Source organism: Schistocerca cancellata, chromosome 7, assembly GCF_023864275.1.
Source record: "Schistocerca cancellata isolate TAMUIC-IGC-003103 chromosome 7, iqSchCanc2.1, whole genome shotgun sequence".
Classification (NCBI taxonomy): domain Eukaryota; kingdom Metazoa; phylum Arthropoda; class Insecta; order Orthoptera; family Acrididae; genus Schistocerca; species Schistocerca cancellata.
In genome coordinates, this window is record NC_064632.1 from 493830940 (window position 1) to 493852239 (window position 21300).

Consider the following 21300-nt stretch of genomic DNA (forward strand, 5'->3'; position numbering starts at 1 on the left):
TTCTTCAATTACAGGCCACATGTCCTGTGGATACACGTTACGTGTCTTTAATGTAGTGGTTTCCATTGCCTTCTGCATCCTCATGTCGTTGATCATTGCTGATTCTTCCACCTTTAGGGGCAATTTCCCACCCCTAGGACAAGAGAGTGCCCTGAACCTCTATCTGCTCCTCCGCCCTCTTTGACAAGGCCGTTAGCAGAATGAGGCTGACTTCTTATGCCAGAAGTCTTCGGCCGCCAATGCTGATTATTTATCAAAATTCAGGCAGTGGCGGGGATCGATCCCGGGACCGAAGGCGTTTTGATTATGAATCAAAGACGCTACCCCTAGACCACGGCCACGGCCTCATGCACTGTAGTCCAGTAAATTCAAGTGCACAAGTCGATTCTGTATCACTCGAAAATTCTTGTTAAAAAAAAAACTCATTCAGATAGCTTAGTTATTCATTGTTACAGGTTCATATTTCCTCTAGTTTTTCATATTCAAATACGCAGTCAGATAGCTTATCCAAATGTTAGTTTCAAGTTTTTCATCTAACGATCTGTTGAGGGCTTAAATGACAGTGAAACTGACACTCATACAACACGCACACAGTGTTATGGAGGTTAGATTCCGTTTCCTTTTAGCTCAGGTTGCTTATCGAGACCAGTTTCACAGACGAACGTAGGCATATTGGCAGTAGCTACGTTACATGTTGGTTGCATATATGTTACGTCAAGCATGAAAGGATGTAGGTGGTTAGCAGCTGTGTGTTGTTTTGGCTAACACTCAACGGTAGAACAATGAGATTGTTATTTCTTATATATCGGTATCGACGTTACAAGCAGAACATTGATGAACTGAACTCGCGACTTGTGCGCGGTATTTACTTCACCAAATGTCGTAATTAAATCGTTTATAAACGATGGTTTGTCAGTTGCTATATAAATATTAATGATAAGTTCAAATTAGTTCCAGCGACACCAAATTTCCTATAGACTGATTGTAATCTCAAATCTATAATCAGTCGTAGCAGTGTTATTAATTCCTAACGTCAAGGAGTTTCTATATATAAGCGCCGAGCGCTTTAGTCAAATAATATCGCAGTACGTTATCTCTATAAATAATATTGTAAAACGTGAATGATAAATGTGTGAATTGACACGATTTGCTGGTTTATTACACAATATTAGTCATTTCCTTACAGAGCCGTGAGGAAGAAGCTTTCCCAGGTGTTGGGGGGAATTATAAATTATATGCTTCTTAACTATCGCCAAGTTCCATAGTCCATTAGCTATTACGAATGAAATTGTTCAATCTGTTTTCACTTCCTAAATAGTGTTAACTTCAGGTTATCTAATTAAAAGTCACTTCTGTCTAATATATGCAAGTCCTCTATCTGAATTCTAAATAGTGAAATATTTGAAGTCAAAGTATCGTTTCACTGCGTCATAGTAGATCGCAATAATCAATTCTGAAAAAACAATGTATTTGCCCCTACATACAGGGCTATTACAAATGATTGAAGCGATTTCATAAATTCACTGTAGCTCCATTCATTGACATATGGTGACGACACACTACAGATACGTAGAAAAACTCATAAAGTTTTGTTCGGCTGAAGCCGCACTTCAGGCTTCTGCCGTCAGAGCGCTCGAGAGCGCAGTGAGACAAAATGGCGACAGGAGCCGAGAAAGCGTATGTCGTGCTTGAAATGCACTCACATCAGTCAGTCATAACAGTGCAACGACACTTCAGGACGAAGTTCAACAAAGATCCACCAACTGCTAACTCTATTCGGCGATGGTATGCGCAGTTTAAAGCTTCTGGATGCCTCTGTAAGGGGAAATCAACGGGTCGGCCAGCAGTGAGCGAAGAAACGGTTGAACGCGTGCGGGCAAGTTTCACACGTAGCCCGCGGAAAATTGGCTCATGCCAGAACTGGAGACCGACAGCGCCGACTTCATCTTTCAACAGGATGGTGCTCCACCGCACTTCCATCATGATGTTCGGCATTTCTTAAACAGGAGATTAGAAAACCGATGGATCGGTCGTGGTGGAGATCATGATCAGCAATTCATGTCGTGGCCTCCACGCTCTCCCGACTTGACCCCATGCGATTTCTTTCTGTGGGGTTATGTGAAAGATTCAGTGTTTAAACCTCCTCTACCAAGAAACGTGCCAGAACTGCGAGCTTGCATCCACGATGCTTTCGAACTCATTGATGGGGACATGCTGCGCCGAGTGTGGGAGGAACTTGATTATCGGCTTGATGTCTGCCGAATCACTAAAGGGGCACATATCGAACATTTGTGAATGCCTAAAAAAACTTTTTGAGTTTTTGTATGTGTGTGCAAAGCATTGTGAAAATATCTCAAATAATAAAGTTATTGTAGAGCTGTGAAATCGCTTCAATCATTTGTAATAACCCTGTATACGAGCATTCAAAAGTATAACCTGCTTCGGTCAACTCTCGTAACGTAGTGACAATGGATTGAATTATCCTTAGCCATTACTCACGAATCTCAAAGAGTACTGACACGTGGTATTCTTTGGGACCGTTGGTTCTACTTTGCGAATTGTAATTAGAATGATTTTGCGATTTACTATGATTTTGAATTTTGAGTTTGATTTTACTGGAATTCTATCCTTCTTTCGTATGTTAATAAATTACTAAGTATTATATTCCTGATTCAATTACTGGTTAATATCCAAATAATAGTGTTAACTGGAAATTTGTTTGATTGTTCATTTTTCATTGAATTTGGAACTTGTTTTGGTGAAACCTTTGGGAATTATGGAGCTAATTTTTTATTTTCATTTCTCGTCCGAGGATGTGACATTACAGCTGTCAGTGTGTCTACGATTACTACCACAGGTCCCATGCAAGCGCTGGAGAATGTCTCCCGTAGCATAATATTGCTCCCAGTAGCCTGCGTCCATGGCGCGCTGCACCTTTCGATCCGCCGTTCACCTCGATGACGCCGTTTGTGAAGACAACCAGTGACGTAGTGTAGCAAAAATGTGATTCACACGAAGAGCTGACACGTTACCATTGATCTACGGTCGAATTTCGATGATCCCGTGCCCACTCCAATTGTAGTTGACGATGTCGTTGTGTCAACATGTGAACACGTAGGGGAGGTCTGCTGCAGAGCTCCATAAACGGTGTGCTCCGAAAAACTTGTGCGTGTACCAGCATTGTGCTCTTTCGGCAGATACACTACAGTTCAGTTTCTATCCTGGTTTACAGAGCAAAAAAGACTCCGAACCCCAAGTCTGTGACGAGTCGTGGACGTCCAACCATTTACTGCCTAGTGGTAGTTTTACTGCCCTTTTGCCTCTTTTCGTAGATGCTCACGACAGTAGCCCGTGAACATTCGGCGATTTCGAGATAGTAATTTTAAAAAACTGCGTATCACTGTGCTGCATGTAATAATTTTACTTCATTTTGCTTCCGGTTTGGTGCTGAACCATCATCAATGGCGGGAAAGTTATCACAGATGTATCACATGTCATACATGCTTTAAAGTAAGTTGTCACGGGAAACAATACTTGCCAAGGCAATAATAATCGAAAATTGTAATAAGACAAAAATATCATGGCAAATTGACTCAAGATAGCAAGCCATCTACAGCAATACAAGTACTGTGTTGCTGTACATCACTTGCTGTCCCCACTTTCCAACGAACCTGACTGATTAGCTTTTTATGGTGCTAAGAAGGAGTTTCATCTTTATGTTAGCTACGATTTTCTTTATAGTATTACCTATCAATGATATCCCTTCGTCGGCCTCTGTGGCCGAGCGTTTCTAGGCGTTACAATCCGGAACCGCGCTGCTCTTACGGTCGTAGGTTCGAATCCTGCCTCGGGCATGGATGTGTGATGTCCTTAGGTTAGTTAGGTTTAATTAGTTCTAGGTCTAGGAGACTAATGACCTAAGATGTTAAGTCCCATAGTGCTCAGAGCCATTTGAACCATTTGACATCCATTCAACACATTTACTTGAGGTAATCGTTGTTATTTTGCGACTTCCTTTCCCGTATAATTTCCTGAACTTGTTTAACCAGGTCAAAGAATCCTGGAAGCTTGTAATGGACCTGGCGAAATCTAGAAAATGGGAGAGAATAATTTTCAACGGTAAATCCTAATCGTCATCTAACCATTTTCGGAAAAGAACTGATTGATTTTTGAGTCTTGGCCTGGGCATAACGACACTTCTCTCCTTAGGAGGACGGACAAAACACTTAATATACATCGGATTCCACCCAGAACTAATAGTTAATACAGCCTCTCAGAGGGGAAAAAAAAGCAATAGTCTTAAGCATTTTTCAGAAAACCGTTGGGCAATACAATGTCCATTAGGTCTTTGTAATTTCATATTTATCAACGGAACAGTTGTCGAACTTCAGATATTTTTACGTTGTCAGTTTAAAAAATGGCTCTGAGCACTATGGGACTTAACTGCTGAGGTCATCAGTCCCCTAGATCTTAGAACTACTTAAATCTAGCTAACCTAAGGACATCACACACATCCATGCCCCGCCCGGCTACGTTGTCAGTTTAGATCAACACATTTCACGAATTTGGTCTGACATACCTGGCACACAGCGCAATATGCAGAGCAACGGCCACGCCATTTCGTTCCAGTTCTGTGTACATGAAACTAGTAATTACTGTGCAGTGCCTGAATGCAGTAACTTCTTTTTACTCTCGTGTGCCTGGTGTAAGTTGTTTCCGTCGTCCTACAGACATTTCGCATTTCATAACTGTTTCATTGTTAGCAAAATATACATTACTCAAAAAGTATCATAAGAGCTGTGCTACAGAAATTGTTATAAAATATTTAATGTCAACGAATTAAAGCCCCGATCGATGTAAGTCTTCTGTAATGTTACGTCATACAGTGCCTTGATTTCCCTTCCTCTGCTAGTCATTTGTCATGTACATCTGCAACAATTTAGTTGTCGATAATAATTGCAAGTTATTTAATAAAATTAATGATCTGAGACATTTTTGGTGTGATTAAGTACTGCAAAATTGCATGTGTACACTTTGAACATGACGCTACGCGGCACTATGTCCTCTTGTCACGGCTGTGTCTGCTTATTCGCTCTTTTCGGTGTTACGCAGGAAGGCCTATACAAACCGCTGTTATAAGCGGTTCTTCGTAATATTCTTTATTTGCGTTATGGAGTGAAAACCCATAAAGTCTACATCGTACATTTGCGATTTTGACTTCAAGGGTTTTCAATCCCTAACGTAAATAAAAATTTAGAACAGGTCACGTATTGCAGTCCACTTTAGTTACTAAAATTTTGACAGTGCATTTCTTTTGGTGTATTCTTCCTGTGTTAAAAATTTCGTAGTGGATTTAGATATGTCGGACTGGACCATTCCGTGGTCAGATTTGCGATGCCAACTGAGAAGCTACTTGACCGAGTGGTAGAGGGTCCACTGCCTGTAAAATCTGCAAACCGGCCGGTAGAACAGTAGGCTGACCACATGCTCCTCCATACCACACTTGAATAATGCCGCAAAGCAGAGGATGACACAGCTGCCGGTAGATTTCGCTTGGTCTTCACTGAATGGACGAGGAGCTCGTGTTCAAAATTTCGCTGAATTTTCTTAATGATGACTGTTTCCGTCAGTGACTGTAAATACGGTTGCTAGCCACAACTGTTATTTTGGTTATTTAGCTATTATCAGTGTTCGATGAGGTCAGGAGACATGTCGACTGTTGTAACAGGCGGCAATTGATGTGTCACCAAAAGTAAAAAATGTACATTTACTTCCTGGGCTTTTTGATTACTTGTGGATTTCTGTTCACGTGGCTTTGGCCATTACAGTCGTCTTCTACAGTCATTAATGTTTCCTATCTCGCGCTGTCACTATAATGCTCTGACGTGGCTATAATAGCCACTCATTTCCAGAAAAATCAGAAAACCCTGATCGACTAGAGACAGGACGTCGATATTTACAGGACAGTTACAAAATGGTTGAAATAGCTCTGAGCACTATGGGACTTAACATCTGAGGTCATCAGTCCCCTAGGCTTAGAACTACCTAAACCTAACTAATCTAAGGACATCACACATATCCATGCCTGAGGCAGGATTCGAACCCGCAACCGTAGCAGCAGCGCGGTTCCGGACTAAAGCGCCTAGAGCCGCTCGGCGACAGTGGCCGGCAGGGCATGTACAGTAGTGTGTTCTGCAGAAATGATTAGCATTTCAGTGAGAGGTTCAGCAGTGTTCTTTTGCCTAGTAGGGACACGGTCGGTCATGGGCCCTGATAACTTGTTCCTTACGTGATGGCATCGACGCATATAAGGCACAAATAGGGTCCTGTGGCATTGTCATCCATGCTGCATTCATCTGGTTCCAAAGCTCATCCGTGGTGGTTTTCTTTGGGTCGCAGCGCTACACCTGTCGTTACATCATGCCCCACACATTTTCGACTGGCAGCAAATCTGATGATATACTGGGCAAGGGCCAAAAGGTTAGCATCCTTTGACACCAAGAATGAACGTGTTCCTGCAAAAACATGAGGTAGTGTATTGTCTTTCTGAAAATTGGCGTCTAGGGTGTTGTGCAGATATGGTAGGGCTGAGGGGCGCGGGATGTCATTCACGTAGGTCACACTGCCCTGGAGAGGCAGTATTGTCGAACAGTATAATGTCGTGTACTGAAACTGAACTACTCTTCTGGAACAATCACTATATACACACAATAAATAACTTCTAGACGACCATTCATCTACAGCGTCGGTGAGGTCCGTCGGAGCTGGTCCTAGCTCGGCGAGGAACTGACTGTACTGCTGCTGCGCTGGCCTTATAAAGCCGGCGGAGTACTCCAACTTTCCCTGTATCTGTGAGGCGGTCTCTGCAGAATAAGGTTCTTATAAGTCTGTAGCAAGTTCTGTTTATTTCGATGAATTGTTTTCCTCTTGGTTGCGCCTTCAAGTGCTTGTTTTTGTTATATGGTACACAAGGGTGTCTGGAGTGTGGTCTGCCTGGTAGGGGCCGTATGTGGCAGACGTAACAGAGCCATCAGACAGCTGGGATTTGTGGTTGTACCCAGTAGCACCCCACGCCATAAAAAGGCTTGATTTGGCGCAGTATGTCTTTCGCGAATGCTATCACTGTGCTGCCGCTCCCCCTGTCTGTGGCGAACTAAAATGAGACCATCGTTTTGACGTCCGAAAACACTATCTGATGGCATTCCTGTCCCCAGTGACGTCGCTCCATACGCCATTGCCATCTAGCAGGTTTCTGTACATTCGTCAAAAGTAGGTGGAGACGTGGACCACGCGACGAATTGTCACTCTGACAGTGTACGACGTGTCACACTGTTCCACCGCTGCGCTGGAGCCAAGGAGAACGTAGATCTGTCCAGCAATGCCATTCGGATGAGGTGTCCTTCTTCTCGGAGTGTGGTCTGGGTGGTGCGACCTGACCTATCTCGTCGTATTCTACGGCCTTCCGTGAATCATTCTGCACACATCCGTTGCACTACCGACACGTTTCGTCCCACACGACCAGCAACTACCGTGAGGAATGCACTACATTATCTCATGCCAATAATGCACCCTCTTTCATTCTCACACATATGACGGTACGGTTCGCGCATACGCCTGCGCGACATCCTGAACTTATGCTCAAGTCACATTGATCCATTTCCATTCGGTTTATAGAAACAACGAGAGCCGTAGGCACTTATCACCAGTAAGTGGTGTTGTGCTGCGATTTCGATGTTGATTTTTAACCTGAGGGCCGAAATGGTTCAAATGCTAACCATTTATGCAGAACACACCACTGTATATGTTCTGTGAATATGATCGTCCTATCTCTAGCCCTTCAAGAAGTTCTGTTTTTTTCTGAACGAGAGGCCAATACAGTTCATCAACCGCTCAATAATAGTTAAACCGAAGTTGATATATCGGCAATAAAACTTTAGGCACAAAATGTTATCACTTCTAAAATATTTCATATAAACGAGATTATGTTTACAGTGTCAGAGAATAAGAGTGCACATATACAAGAACATCTTTTATATCTAGCACTTCAGTCCGGAACCGCGCATCTGCTACTGTCGCAGGTTCGAATCCTGCCTCGGACATGTGTGTGTGTGTGTGATGTCCTTAGGTTAGTTAGGTTTAAGTAGTTCTAGGTCTAGGGGACCGATGACCTCAGATGTTAAGTCCCATAGTGCTTAGAGCCATTTGAACCACCTCTTATATCCACGTGACTATGTCCAGTGGCCAAGGGTAACTTACGTTCTTAAGATAATTTCAGTTATGGGATGTATCTGAAAGTTAATCGCCTAGTACGAAAAATAATCGGTACGCATTATGTGAGAGTACTACACGGAGAATGGAACTACATTGAGTTAGTTAGTTAGTTGGATGTTCCATTGATCAATCGCACGGTATGGTAGCTGTTATGATGTGTAACGGGTCAAGTGCACAAGAAATGCACATATGAAACAAGATTTTTAACACACACACACGCGCACACGCACACACACACACACACACACACACACACACACACACACACATATATATATATATATATATATATATTACAATTCAAAGTTAAGGATTAATATTTCTATTATTTACCCCATTACCTTAAATGGCACAAAATGTATATACTATATTTATAGATTTATTTATTCTTATTCAAGAATTTATCTATAGTGTAGAAGGAGTTGTCAAGGAGATATGATTTCAATTTATTTTTGGAGCTATTACTGCTGTCTGTCAGACATTTTGTTTCATCTCGTAATATGTCGAAAATTTTTGTAGCAGCATATTATACCCCTTTCTGTGCCAAACATAGGTTGGGTAAAGGATAGTGTAAGTCTTTCTTTTTTCTGGTATTACAATCATGAATGTCACTGTTGTTTTGAACTGGTCCATGTTGTTGAGAACAAATTTCATTAATGAGTAAATTTATTATGACGCTGTTGTAAAAATTCCCAATCTTTTAAAAAGATGCCTACAAGATGTGCGACTATGAACCCCACACATTATTCTAACTGCTTTCTTTTGAGCAGTGAATACTTTTTGTCTAAATGTTGAGTTATCCCAAAATATTATTCCGTATGACATCAGAGAGTGAAAGTATGCAAAGTATGTTAGCTTACTAATTTCTATATTCTCAAAATTGGCAATTATTCTGATTGCATAATTTGTTGAACCTAATCGCTTTAGAAGATCCAGAACATGAACTTTCCAATTAAGATTCTCATCTATGTGTACACCCAAAAACTTATTATGATCTACCCTTGAAAACGATTTGACTTTTCATTGAATTCTCTGAATAACTTAACCTTTAAGAGGCACTTCGTTTCAGCGCAAATAACGCTATCTGTTTTCATTAGATCTTTTTGTTACAGAAGCTTATTCGTCATCTTGGTCTATAACATTGAAATTCTCTACTGAAATGTCATTCCTCCCATCAGACATCTCCGTTATCCATATCATATTATGACTGACCGTCTTCAGCTTATAATCCGCCACCAGCAACGACTAATACCAATTTTTAAACTCATTTCGGTAACGGTGTTTGAGATCACAGGTCAAGGAGCGGTAAGATGTGGAAACCGGCAGAAGACCGTCGCGCCGGGAAAGGACCGGTCGTCACTGTGTGAAGGTAATTCTATAGTATGATACAACTTTTACCTATTTTTCTTTCTATTTTCTTTTTCCCATGTCAAATAAAATTACAGTACTGCAGGTTTCGTGTTTCTTCCTATACTCATCCTGGAACTGTGATTTACGATACACTTAATTTTTTTATTTCGTTTCGTTATGTGCTTAACACTTTTCTCCGTGTATAAAATGGTTAAATTGTAACTTCACTTACAATCTATCTAATATTCTGCCGGAGAGGTTGACCTCTGAAATGTATCGAGAGGTCCACCTTCCCTAATAATTCTGTCCGTGCAATGGTCAGGCAAACGTTATTCCTTTACTCTTGTAACTAGCTAGTCGGTGCTTTTTTCGACAACTGAGTCTGTTTCTCAGTGTAGTTCTTATTCTACCGTACTTCGTCACTATTCCTTACGGATGTCTGCTATAACGTGTATAGTTATTAAATATTCATTTTAATTTCCAAACAACCCATAATGTTGAAGTCCATCTGTATTTTTCCAGCCCTCTGTTCGAAATGCGGATCAAGCATGTTGTCTCACTCTCGTTGCACGGGAAATACTATCAGTAATCGCACCTGCACGCTGTGATTTCATACACATTTTTCCCCACACGTTTCTCTCCACGGGATACCCACAACTGTTGATACGTATCATCAATGATCAAATTCACTACAGCTGTTAAAAAATTACATGTTCCTAAAAATCACAACACGGTTTCAGAACCTGTGTTCACATCTTCAGGTGCATATTAAAATGTGAGTGCGTAAAGGATGTATTATAACACTACAACTGCGTTTACGTAGCTTACGTAATCAATTACCAAATTTGGTTTATTATGTAGTATGCCCCAACAGAACAAATAGTCCTGTCACGGAAAAGCCACGTATAACATTCGCTTTCTGCTACCACTGTACCATAACCTCAACGCTAGAAGCAGATTTTAACATAAAACAATTTTGTAAAAGAAACTATGGCACAAAGCAACAGAGCAGTGTTACCCTCTGAGAGGAATTTTGTTAGTTTGACCGTGTTGTTCCTAATGGAGGTGGCTTATCGGATATGAAAGTCAGAATTACGTAAATATTGGAATAGTGACAAACAAAATTTTGCCTAGCTATACTATTCCTAGAATAAGGGAAACGGTCGCCAGCCTAATTAGGCAAGAGAAAGATTAATGTTCTCGTTTATAAAAGTAGGTATAAGTAACTATAATGGACAAACAACCTAGACTTAGCCACACGCGAGTGCAATGAACTCTGACACACATATGTTTTAAGATTGAAGCTAACAGTTAGAGCAGCAGGAACTATTTTCAAAATTATAACAGATACCGAAACACAATATTACTTTCAGGGTTTACACAAAGTGAATGGTCTTTATAACATTATTATTACTGTGCACTTCTAATACACAAGAGAGACAAACACTTGGCAAACACGAGAATGTAACGTTTCACAACTGCAGCTTTCTCACTTTTACTACAACGAAACACAATGTTGACAAAATTGCAAGAAACTGACTCTCCTTTTTAGAATTTACTACAGGCAACAATGTGTTCATTTACTTCATAAGCCTCAGTCAATCTTTTAAGTTTGAAGTTGGTAACAGCACTTTAAATAGCAGTTCAATAGGAAAATTATTATTGGACAAATAACATTTGCTTTAACTCACTCTGTTACCACGTTAGCTTTAACTATCTTTTTAATAAGTTCAAGAGGCATTATTTAAAAAAAACTGAGTTGCAATGTACTTTCAGTAAGGACACTCGGTAATCACTTTACTTCAAACGGAGAGGACCCTGAGAGGTGTTATGATGAGGAGTAAAATCAAGGTAGGTAAATAAATTCCGATATGAATTACCTTATATTTCAGCACACTAACACACCCATTAGGCTGATCCTTCACTGTACATCAATATAGTATTACGTTACAGTGATTGCGCAACGTGGTGGCAACTGCATGTTGGTAGGTGGATTCGCAGACAGAATTGCTGGACTCTGTCATTTCTTCGTGGCGATGATTCATACAAATTCCAGAATAGTTCCATCTATTTATCCACCCATCCGAGGCATTGGAAAGTAGCAGGAAAAGCCTCTCTCTGAATCATCACAGTATGCACCTTTATACTAGCAGTGCACGGACTCGTAGCTCGTCTCCGACTCGTGGCTCGTCTCCGACTGCTGGCTCATCTCCAACTGACTGCTCTTCCCCGACTGCTGGCTCATCTCCGACTGACTGCTCTTCCCCGACTGCTGGCTCATCTCCGACTGACTGCTCTTCCCCGACTGCTGGCTCATCTCCGACTGACTGCTCTTCCCCGACTGACTATCAGTTCCACCTTTTCCACCTAGGCCAACCACAATTTGCGCGCGCTACGCAGTTCCGTTCCTGAGAGGAACCACTACACCTTTTACATACGAATTAACTAAGAACCCTAAGTGAAGGTCAGCAGTTTACATAACAGCAAACAAATACATTAAATAAAACAGAACATTTTCACATATTGACACTTCTACAAAAAATTATTCACACAAAATTACAATTACATACAATAAGTTCTGTTCCCTCCAAATGGGACAAAGAACTTTAAATTACAGATACACTACTTTGCATAGAATCAAATCACGACATCAAAGGTTTGACAAAGAAAAGAGTACACAATTTTATGTTATCGATTCAAACACATTCACAGACGATCAACAATGTAACATTAAATAAAGCAAAAGCAAAATAAATTCATACAGCATAAGAGCTGTGGTGTTACAGTATAACTGAGGTTAAAATATTGCTTACCTGGAAGATGGGACGCCGGTCCTAAAACTGGGCTGTGCTGTCCTATTTAAAAAGAAATGAGTTTTATAGCTGTAGAAGATTTCATCGTTTTCTTTAAAGAAACACACCGCATTTGACTGTTTTATTGTTTATTTAAGTACAACCCAGGTTGGGGCCTTTTATGCCACTGCCAAGTGTTTGATTTTATGTCTTTAACGTATATTGCAGGACACATAAGTTGTTGTCCTGTAATATATGTTAAAGATATGAAATCAAATACTTGAAAGTGGCATAAGAGACCGAAACCTGGGTTGTACTTATATAAACAATAAAACAGTCAAATGGCGCTGTGTTCCTTTAAAAAAATATTGTATGACTGCTGCTCAACATCGTGAAAAACTGTTTGTTGATGATTATAGACACTGTTTAGCTGTAGTCGCCATAGCCCGTATGACGTAATCACGTACCTGGGCATAATTCAAAAATAAGAAACAGGACTTCAGCTTGTGTAGTCCTGAAAGCTTCAGAAAGTCTTACGGGTAAATTTCGTTGCTCTTACCACAGTTTCGACACGTGGTCATTTTCGAGTATTATGGATTGTTGTACCGCACTCAGTAATATAAAGCTGTGACATGCTGTGTAAGAGCAGTTGCATTTAGAAGTGTGAATTTATCTGGCGTTCCATCTACTATACACGTTAGAAAGCTGGTGAAATAGTGATACGAGAGTTGCCCAGAAAGTAATATATCACTTTTTTTTTTCTCAGCCGAAAACAATGCTACGATTTCGAAACGTTACGTATGTATTATTTGAAGTCTCCTCTGCCGGCGTGCCAAGTTTTTGTCACTTCCGACAGATAGCTAGCTGCAGGACAGTTTCAAAATGGTGTCTGTAAGTCACGTATGTTACAAGCAACGTGTCGTCATTGAATTTCTCACTGCAGAGAGAGAAACTGTAGGGAATATTTACAAACGCTTGTGCAAAGTCTATGGAGCATTTGCTGTCGACAGAAGTACAGTTAGTCGCTGGGCACGGAGGGAGGGGTCATCAGAAGGCGATTCGGCGGAGCTCCACGATTTGCAGCGTTCTGGGAGACCATCCACGGCTGTCACACCTGATATGTTGCAGCGAGCTGATGTTGCCATTCGCCATTCATTTTGAGGACGATGAGGGGGTGAATCACATAGTGAAGTACTGGGTTCGCCACCAGAGGCCCTATTCTGTATCGTTCATACCGATCGGTGTTGTAAGTTAGTCTCAGTAGTGACGTCATTTTCGGATCTATATCGAAATATCCTATTTAGTAAGCTTCTGAGTCTTGTTACCGGACGGTCCTCCCACCGATTTTACGACAATTGTGGTTCAAATGGCTCTGAGCACTATGGGACTTAACATCTATGGTCATCAGTCCCCTAGAACTTAGAACTACTTAAACCTAACTAACCCAAGGACAGCACACAACACCCAGCCATCACGAGGCAGAGAAAATCCCTGACCCCGCCGGGAATCGAACCCGGGAACCCGGGTGTGGGAAGCGAGAACGCTACCGCACGACCACGAGATGCGGGCTTACGACAATTGTACCGATAGGTTTTGGACTTCGGTCTGGCCCTGTCGATCGGTGAGCTGTGGTTTATGTACACCTATAATTTGTTATTTGAAACATATTTGGCGGTTTTAGCTTTGGGTTTAGTTACTAAAGAATCACCAGAGGACCCATCTGGTTGGAAAGTGAGTTCTTAATAAACTATTTTCCTTTGTTAGAAATATGGTTAGGTTAGGTTGTTGCCGTGAATGATTACATCCAAACAAAACGTTTTCGGACAATATTCTCTCAAAACACGTGTTATTTTTATGCAAATAAGAGTTTAAAGATCATTAAATATCAAGACATCGGCTGTGCTTACGTATATAAAATGAGTGTTAACTGACGTTACTAGTGCCTTTGTGTACTTTTTTCCACAAATGGGTTAGTTAGTAACTATCGAAACGTGTTTACAACTTTCAAGGAGTAATGGAAAGCAAATATGTGAAACCTGATATTGGAAACCTTCCAAACTATGACGCATTTTTGACTTACGCAGGACTGTTTGGCAACGAAGTCAGCCTACGATCCTCTACACAATGCTACAAGAATTGAGCACTAGGGGGCTGTTGTTTGGCCTGGGCAAGTGGTTAGCGTGTGGGATTGCGATATGCAAGGACACGGCTGGATGAAAATAAAAAAAAAATTTCCTCTATATACACTCCCGGAAATGGAAAAAAGAACACATTGACACCGGTGTGTCAGACCCACCATACTTGCTCCGGACACTGCGAGAGGGCTGTACAAGCAATGATCACACGCACGGCACAGCGGACACACCAGGAACCGCGGTGTTGGCCGTCGAATGGCGCTAGCTGCGCAGCATTTGTGCACCGCCGCCGTCAGTGTCAGCCAGTTTGCCGTGGCATAAGGAGCTCCATCGCAGTCTTTAACACTGGTAGCATGCCGCGACAGCGTGGACGTGAACCGTATGTGCAGTTGACGGACTTTGAGCGAGGGCGTATAGTGGGCATGCGGGAGGCCGGGTGGACGTACCGCCGAATTGCTCAACACGTGGGGCGTGAGGTCTCCACAGTACATCGATGTTGTCGCCAGTGGTCGGCGGAAGGTGCACGTGCCCGTCGACCTGGGACCAGACCGCAGCGACGCACGGATGCACGCCAAGACCGTAGGATCCTACGCAGTGCCGTAGGGGACCGCACCGCCACTTCCCAGCAAATTAGGGACACTGTTGCTCCTGGGGTATCGGCGAGGACCATTCGCAACCGTCTCCATGAAGCTGGGCTACGGTCCCGCACACCGTTAGGCCGTCTTCCGCTCACGCCCCAACATCGTGCAGCCCGCCTCCAGTGGTGTCGCGACAGGCGTGAATGGAGGGACGAATGGAGACGTGTCGTCTTCAGCGATGAGAGTCGCTTCTGCCTTGGTGCCAATGATGGTCGTATGCGTGTTTGGCGCCGTGCAGGTGAGCGCCACAATCAGGACTGCATACGACCGAGGCACACAGGGCCAACACCCGGCATCATGGTGTGGGGAGCGATCTCCTACACTGGCCGTACACCACTGGTGATCGTCGAGGGGACACTGAATAGTGCACGGTACATCCAAACCGTCATCGAACCTATCGTTCTACCATTCCTGTTCCAACAGGACAATGCACGTCCGCATGTATCCCGTGCCACCCAATTTGCTCTAGAAGGTGTAAGTCAACTACCCTGGCCAGCAAGATCCTCGGATCTGTCCCCCATTGAGCATGTTTGGGACTGGATGAAGCGTCGTCTCACGCGGTCTGCACGTCCAGCACGAACGCTGCTCCAACTGAGGCGCCAGGTGGGAATGGCATGGCAAGCCGTTCCACGGGACTACATCCAGCATCTCTACGATCGTCTCCATGGGAGAATAGCAGCCTGCATTGCTGCGAAAGGTGGATATACACTGTACTAGTGCCGACATTGTGCATGCTCTGTTGCCTGTGTCTATGTGCCTGTGGTTCTGTCAGTGTGATCATGTGATGTATCTGACCCCAGGAATGTGTCAATAAAGTTTCCCCTTCCTGGGACAATGAATTCACGGTGTTCTTATTTCAATTTCCAGGAGTGTATATTCAACACGTTCTGAATAATTGTTATTCGTGTAAGCTAAGATTTTTCTGCAATATTCGGTATTACTTACATGTAAGAGCGAACTTCTTCAGTAATGATTTCTGTGTGTTTAAAATATTAAATATGAAATTGCTGGAGATGAAATTGCTGTGAGTGGAACAACCGACAGTGACCTTTACATTTATTGTTGTCAGAAATAATTCACCATTTTTTCCGAATATGTAGTGATTTCCGAGTATGCGGTTGGACAGGAATGTAAGAGCACAACTTTAATTTCTGGGAATGTAACTAGCAGCAGTCACCTTCATAATACTGCTTGTCACAAGTATTTATCTGCGATCGAATCCTCAGTCACAGTAGACAGAGGTAGATCCCCGCCGTAATATTTTTAGACTGTAGCACCATATTCGAAACATTTTTATTCATGAGATGCGTGTTATAAACTTCGACGAATTGCAGGAGGTCTCGAAAATGCGTTTTCTTTCAGTTTTGTTTTCATGACCCAAATCATTGACGTATCATATAGGGAAGTGGACTACTTAATCATATGGATCTCTAGGAGCGAGTTATAACCACATTCTGCTATCTTATTATTCTTTGAAACTCTCAGAATCATTTTTCAGGTGTTTTTATAGATGTATTAGTACAATTTGATACTACAAACTATTCGTGGTACTACGCACTATTCCTAACTCATTTTCCGAAACTTAAAATATAAAACACGATGTTAGTGTGAATGAGATTGAGATGACATAATGCGGCATTTACGACAGTCTGAAAAATACAGTTAAATACGCTATCGTTTATGCATGCACGGAAACATGCGGTCAGGGGAACTGTAAAAATTTCTACGCATTTCAGCTGAGAATCACGGAAATGGATATACTGCGCATGATACTGTTAAGGAGGAGGCAAGGGCGATGAAGGCGGGCACGTCAGCTCGATGGAATGCGGCGTCATGCGTTATGGACCGTAAACGCAATTTTCGGTACTTGGAGGAATAACGGAGCTGTGTCGTCTGCAAGCCATTTTGTGTTCGTGGCACTGTGCGCGCTGCAGTGCGCATGCGCGGATCTGGGGCCGCTTGCTTTTGATTGGCTTGCGCAACGTGAACCAACAGCGCTTCGGTTCTCTGGACCCGAACGGTATCGCTTCCGAAATGCATACTGAATAAAGCAGGGGCTCTGACTCGAGTACTAGACATTTCGGTGCTCTTGAGTACCGAAACGATCGGCAGAATGGCGGAAAGATACAGAATAGGCACCCAGGACAACGATTGGTACCGACAGGGCATACGCGCCCTTGTTTCGTGCTGGGGGAAGAGCATAGAACAGGATGGAGATTATGGGGAAAAATAGGGCGTGGAGATAAAACACCATCCTTTATTGTACATAATTCTCATTATGTTCAATAAAAAATCGTTGAGGAAAAAAAAATGCGGTGTTTCACTTTCTGAGCAACCCTCGTGTAATCACAAAAGTTTATATTTAAGGCAGCAGGCTTTTGTCATCCGTTTACCACACCTGCAGGCGTGGTAAACGGATGAAAAAAGGCTGCTACATGGAATTTAAACTTAAGTGTCTATATCGCTATTTCACCATATTTATCAATTGTATGGTATATGGAACAGCACATAAATGCACAATACCACATACAACTGCTCTTACGGAACATGTTGTAAGACGTGTATATTTCTTTTGTCTATTGTCAAACCACTATTTATGAAAGATGTTTATATTTTATTAATATGATTAAGTAGGAATAATTAACATTTGTCATGTTGGAAATAATTGTGGTAGCAGGGAATGTCTGCACCAAAGTATTGTTGGCAGGAGAGACCGGACTTTAGCGTTCGTAGGAAGTCAGTAGAAAGCGAGATGTGAAGCGAGATGTTAGCAGGTCTGAAGTGAGAGGTTGAAAGGAGCGGTGTGCGTGCCAGCCACCAGCTATGATTTATAAGAGATTATATGGCTCTCAGCACTATGGTATAAGAGATTATAAACGGATGTACAGGGACATCGGCTAACTATTATCATAAGAGGAAATAATATTATTGAAATATTTTTTTGAGAAACTCAAGACTACTGAAGGTATGTTTGCGCAATGCTAGTTGTAAGATTATTGTAAAAAGAAAGTCCCATTTGAACGTTTGTAAAATCATTTCATTCAGAATATAATTAATTTTTGTCAGCAATATTGCATTACTGATTATAATCCATCCCAAAAACCATGTATTGTGTTCTTGACACTAGGCTTTACCAGGGGTCAGTGGAACACACCTTGCAGGGCGACTCTGGGCTACTGTCTGGGCGACTAAACCGTGTCTGTCAGTCGTCTGTAGGCTCTGTGTCTGGAGACAACTGTTCCAGAGGCTGAGGTAAGGTCCCGAGCCAGGCTACCTGCAGTGCTCCATGGCCGTCTGCAGGCACTGATGGTGAGATATCGGTCTTCTTGTTGTGTAGCACACTGTGGACGTCCTGAACTGTAGCACCTGAACACGTTTCCTGTCTGCTGGAATCGTTGCCATAATCTTGAGATCACCCTTGTGGCACACGGAGGGCCCGTGCTACGACCTGCTGTATTTGACCAGCCTCCAGTCGCCCTAGTATTCTACCCCTCATAACGTCATCAATATGTGTTCTCTGAGCCATTTTCAACACACAGTCACCATTAGCACGTCTGGAAACGTCTGCAGACTTTTATTGTTGTCAAGAAAATGTTTAACTATGAACTTCAGTCACATTAATTAAAGAATAACGTCAACTTTGCTATTAAAGAATAACGTCAGCTTTGGTAATAAATACATCCACTTTTTATGACAGTCCACCAGCAGATATTAGAGTATAGTAAAACAGAGTAAGTATATTCATATCGCACTTCGATGTAGCAGTCAGATGGCGATCCAGTAACAGTTAAAAAGGTAAGGAATAGTTTTCGGTTATTGCAGATAACGACTGAGGGCCACGACGACGACACATTCTATGTTTCGTCGAAATAATCAGCAAATCACTTTTAATAAGCAGCATTTAAATTTGTATGCGAAGATTGAGAAAGAGAATTAATTTCAAAGTGACGATTTCATTTCTTATTATTAAGCAAGAGATAGAAATCCTAAGGGATGGTTTCATAGGTTATTGTAGAAGGAAAGGTTGTGTAACAAAATAGATATAGAGGAGACGGGAAGGTTTCAATGTCACAACTTTGTGTTACTGAGGGAGCTACGACATTCCATCATGCTTTAAAGTGAGCACTTTTCGAAATCGTAGTCTCAGTAAGTAATGTTTTGACGGACCAAAGCGGGATGATTTCATAAGGAAATAGAATTGTGGCAGTTGATGCTCCCATACAGCCACTCCAGAGCTGACTACAGTTTCGTGGTGGGTGACACGTGACTTTGGGCAGGGCACAGAGTGGCCCCAGCGAGCCGCCGGCTGCCGGCCCCCGCTGCACATCGCATCAGATGCTCCCCATCGACCGAGCGGCGGCATCCAGCCGTCACGGACCGCACACAGCTTCCCCTGCGCCCCTCCCCCGCGCAGCAGCCTAAGCCTCCTGCCGGCGGCCGACAGCGCGGGCTATCGGAATCTGTGCTCCCGGGCCGGGCCGGGCCGAGCCAAACGTCCTGCCCTGATCAATGCCGGCCAAACTTGTGCCGGCCGCACCGCCGCTGCGCGCTGCGCCGATAGAGAGGCACTTATCTGTCCCCAGATCCCACCTGCCACCCCCATTCAGGGCCGCCGGTTTCCGGTCGCGACCTCCACCTCCCTCCCCCCTCCCCCCACCACCGGCCAGTCCCAGGCGGAGACCCCGACTCTCATCGTCAGACTCCTGCCTCCCCAACCCCCACCACCCACCGCCGTAGGATCCCCTACTCACCACTACTCTTAGCCACACTCCGTCCTCGTGGCCATATCTCTTTCTGCAAACTTCCCAACTAATAGTTGGCTTTCATTTCTTCGCTCGACATGTTAATCTACAACGATTCAACGTTACCAGCTATCCTCAAAGGTCATTATTTTTATCATGGCAGCAACACCATCAACCGTTACGAAATTGTCTCGAATGAGAAACAGCCCACAGCTGCACTAATTACGTTTATTCTAAACCTTGACCATGGTTTCTGCTATAATAATATACCCTTCTTCAGAAGTCCTAAAAAAGTGATGAAAATAGCTTATAGACCAGTCTATACAGGAACTTCTGAAATTAGGTATCTAATAACATATTACTCACGTAAGCTTTTAAAAATGAAAATCGTCTTTGGCCAGCGGCTGCATCAAGATATATGTGGACTGTTTTTTATTCGTCATTATGACCATACGTAGTTTCACTTATGATCGACACAGGCTTACGTCTGTTGAAGTTATTTTACTGATCTTGACGCAGCCACTGGGCTAAGACAGTTTTCATTTTTAAAAGTTTATGTAATATGTTATTAGATACCTAATTTCAGAAGTTACTGTATAGACTGGTCCAGAAGTTATTTTGATCACTTTTTAGGACTTCTGAAGAAGGCTATATTATTATAGCAGAAACCATGGTCAAGGTTTAGAATAAACATAACTAGTGCAACTGTGGGCTGTTTCTCATTCGAGACTATCCTTAAAGGGCCTGTTCAAGTCGACATGATGAACATGTAATGATTAAGGTCTTCGAAACAGACGTTTATCATTTAAATAAGTTGCACAGAAAATCTGATCTAAATCTGTTTATAAAATATTGTTATTTCTTTGGTGACCTCGTTGTCTTCTGTGGGATATAGTGTTGACCACGGATCAGATTTCTGATACGAAGAAACATTAACTGAAAGGACTGAATGATCCAGGTGACTTCCAATGACTATTCAATAAAATAAAGTTACTGAATTTTGAAATAACTACACCCAGGCTCATAAATTAAAGATAAGGCTGATACATGGTGAAACAACGCACTGGTGGGCTGTTTGCGGGTTAAATCACCTCGAGGTATGACCATGCGGTGCATTTGACCTGTGGTCGTCGCACGGTGGCGCTGGCAGCTGTTCACATATGCAGAGGCATGTTGGTGCATGTCAGAGTACGGTGCAGCGAGTAAGTTGCAGATGTTTCCAGACGTGCTAATGGCGACTGTGTGTTAAAATGGCTCAAAGAACACATGTTGATGACGTTATGAGGGGTAGAATACTAAGCCGACTGGAGGCTGGTCAAACACAGCTGGTCATAGTGTGATCTCAAGATTATGGCAACGATTCCAGCAGACA

At 42.6% G+C, this 21300-nt stretch overlaps 1 protein-coding gene across 1 annotated transcript; it reads left to right on the forward strand.

Moving 5' to 3' along the window:
- The first annotated feature begins 720 nt into the window (after nucleotides 1–720).
- LOC126092841 (uncharacterized) lies at nucleotides 721–19949 on the forward strand. The gene is made up of 2 exons (XM_049908571.1): nucleotides 721–730; nucleotides 19411–19949. Exons 1-2 carry the CDS (start codon nucleotides 721–723, stop codon nucleotides 19947–19949), a joined length of 549 nt encoding a protein of 182 aa, XP_049764528.1.
- Nucleotides 19950–21300: the final 1351 nt, after the last annotated feature.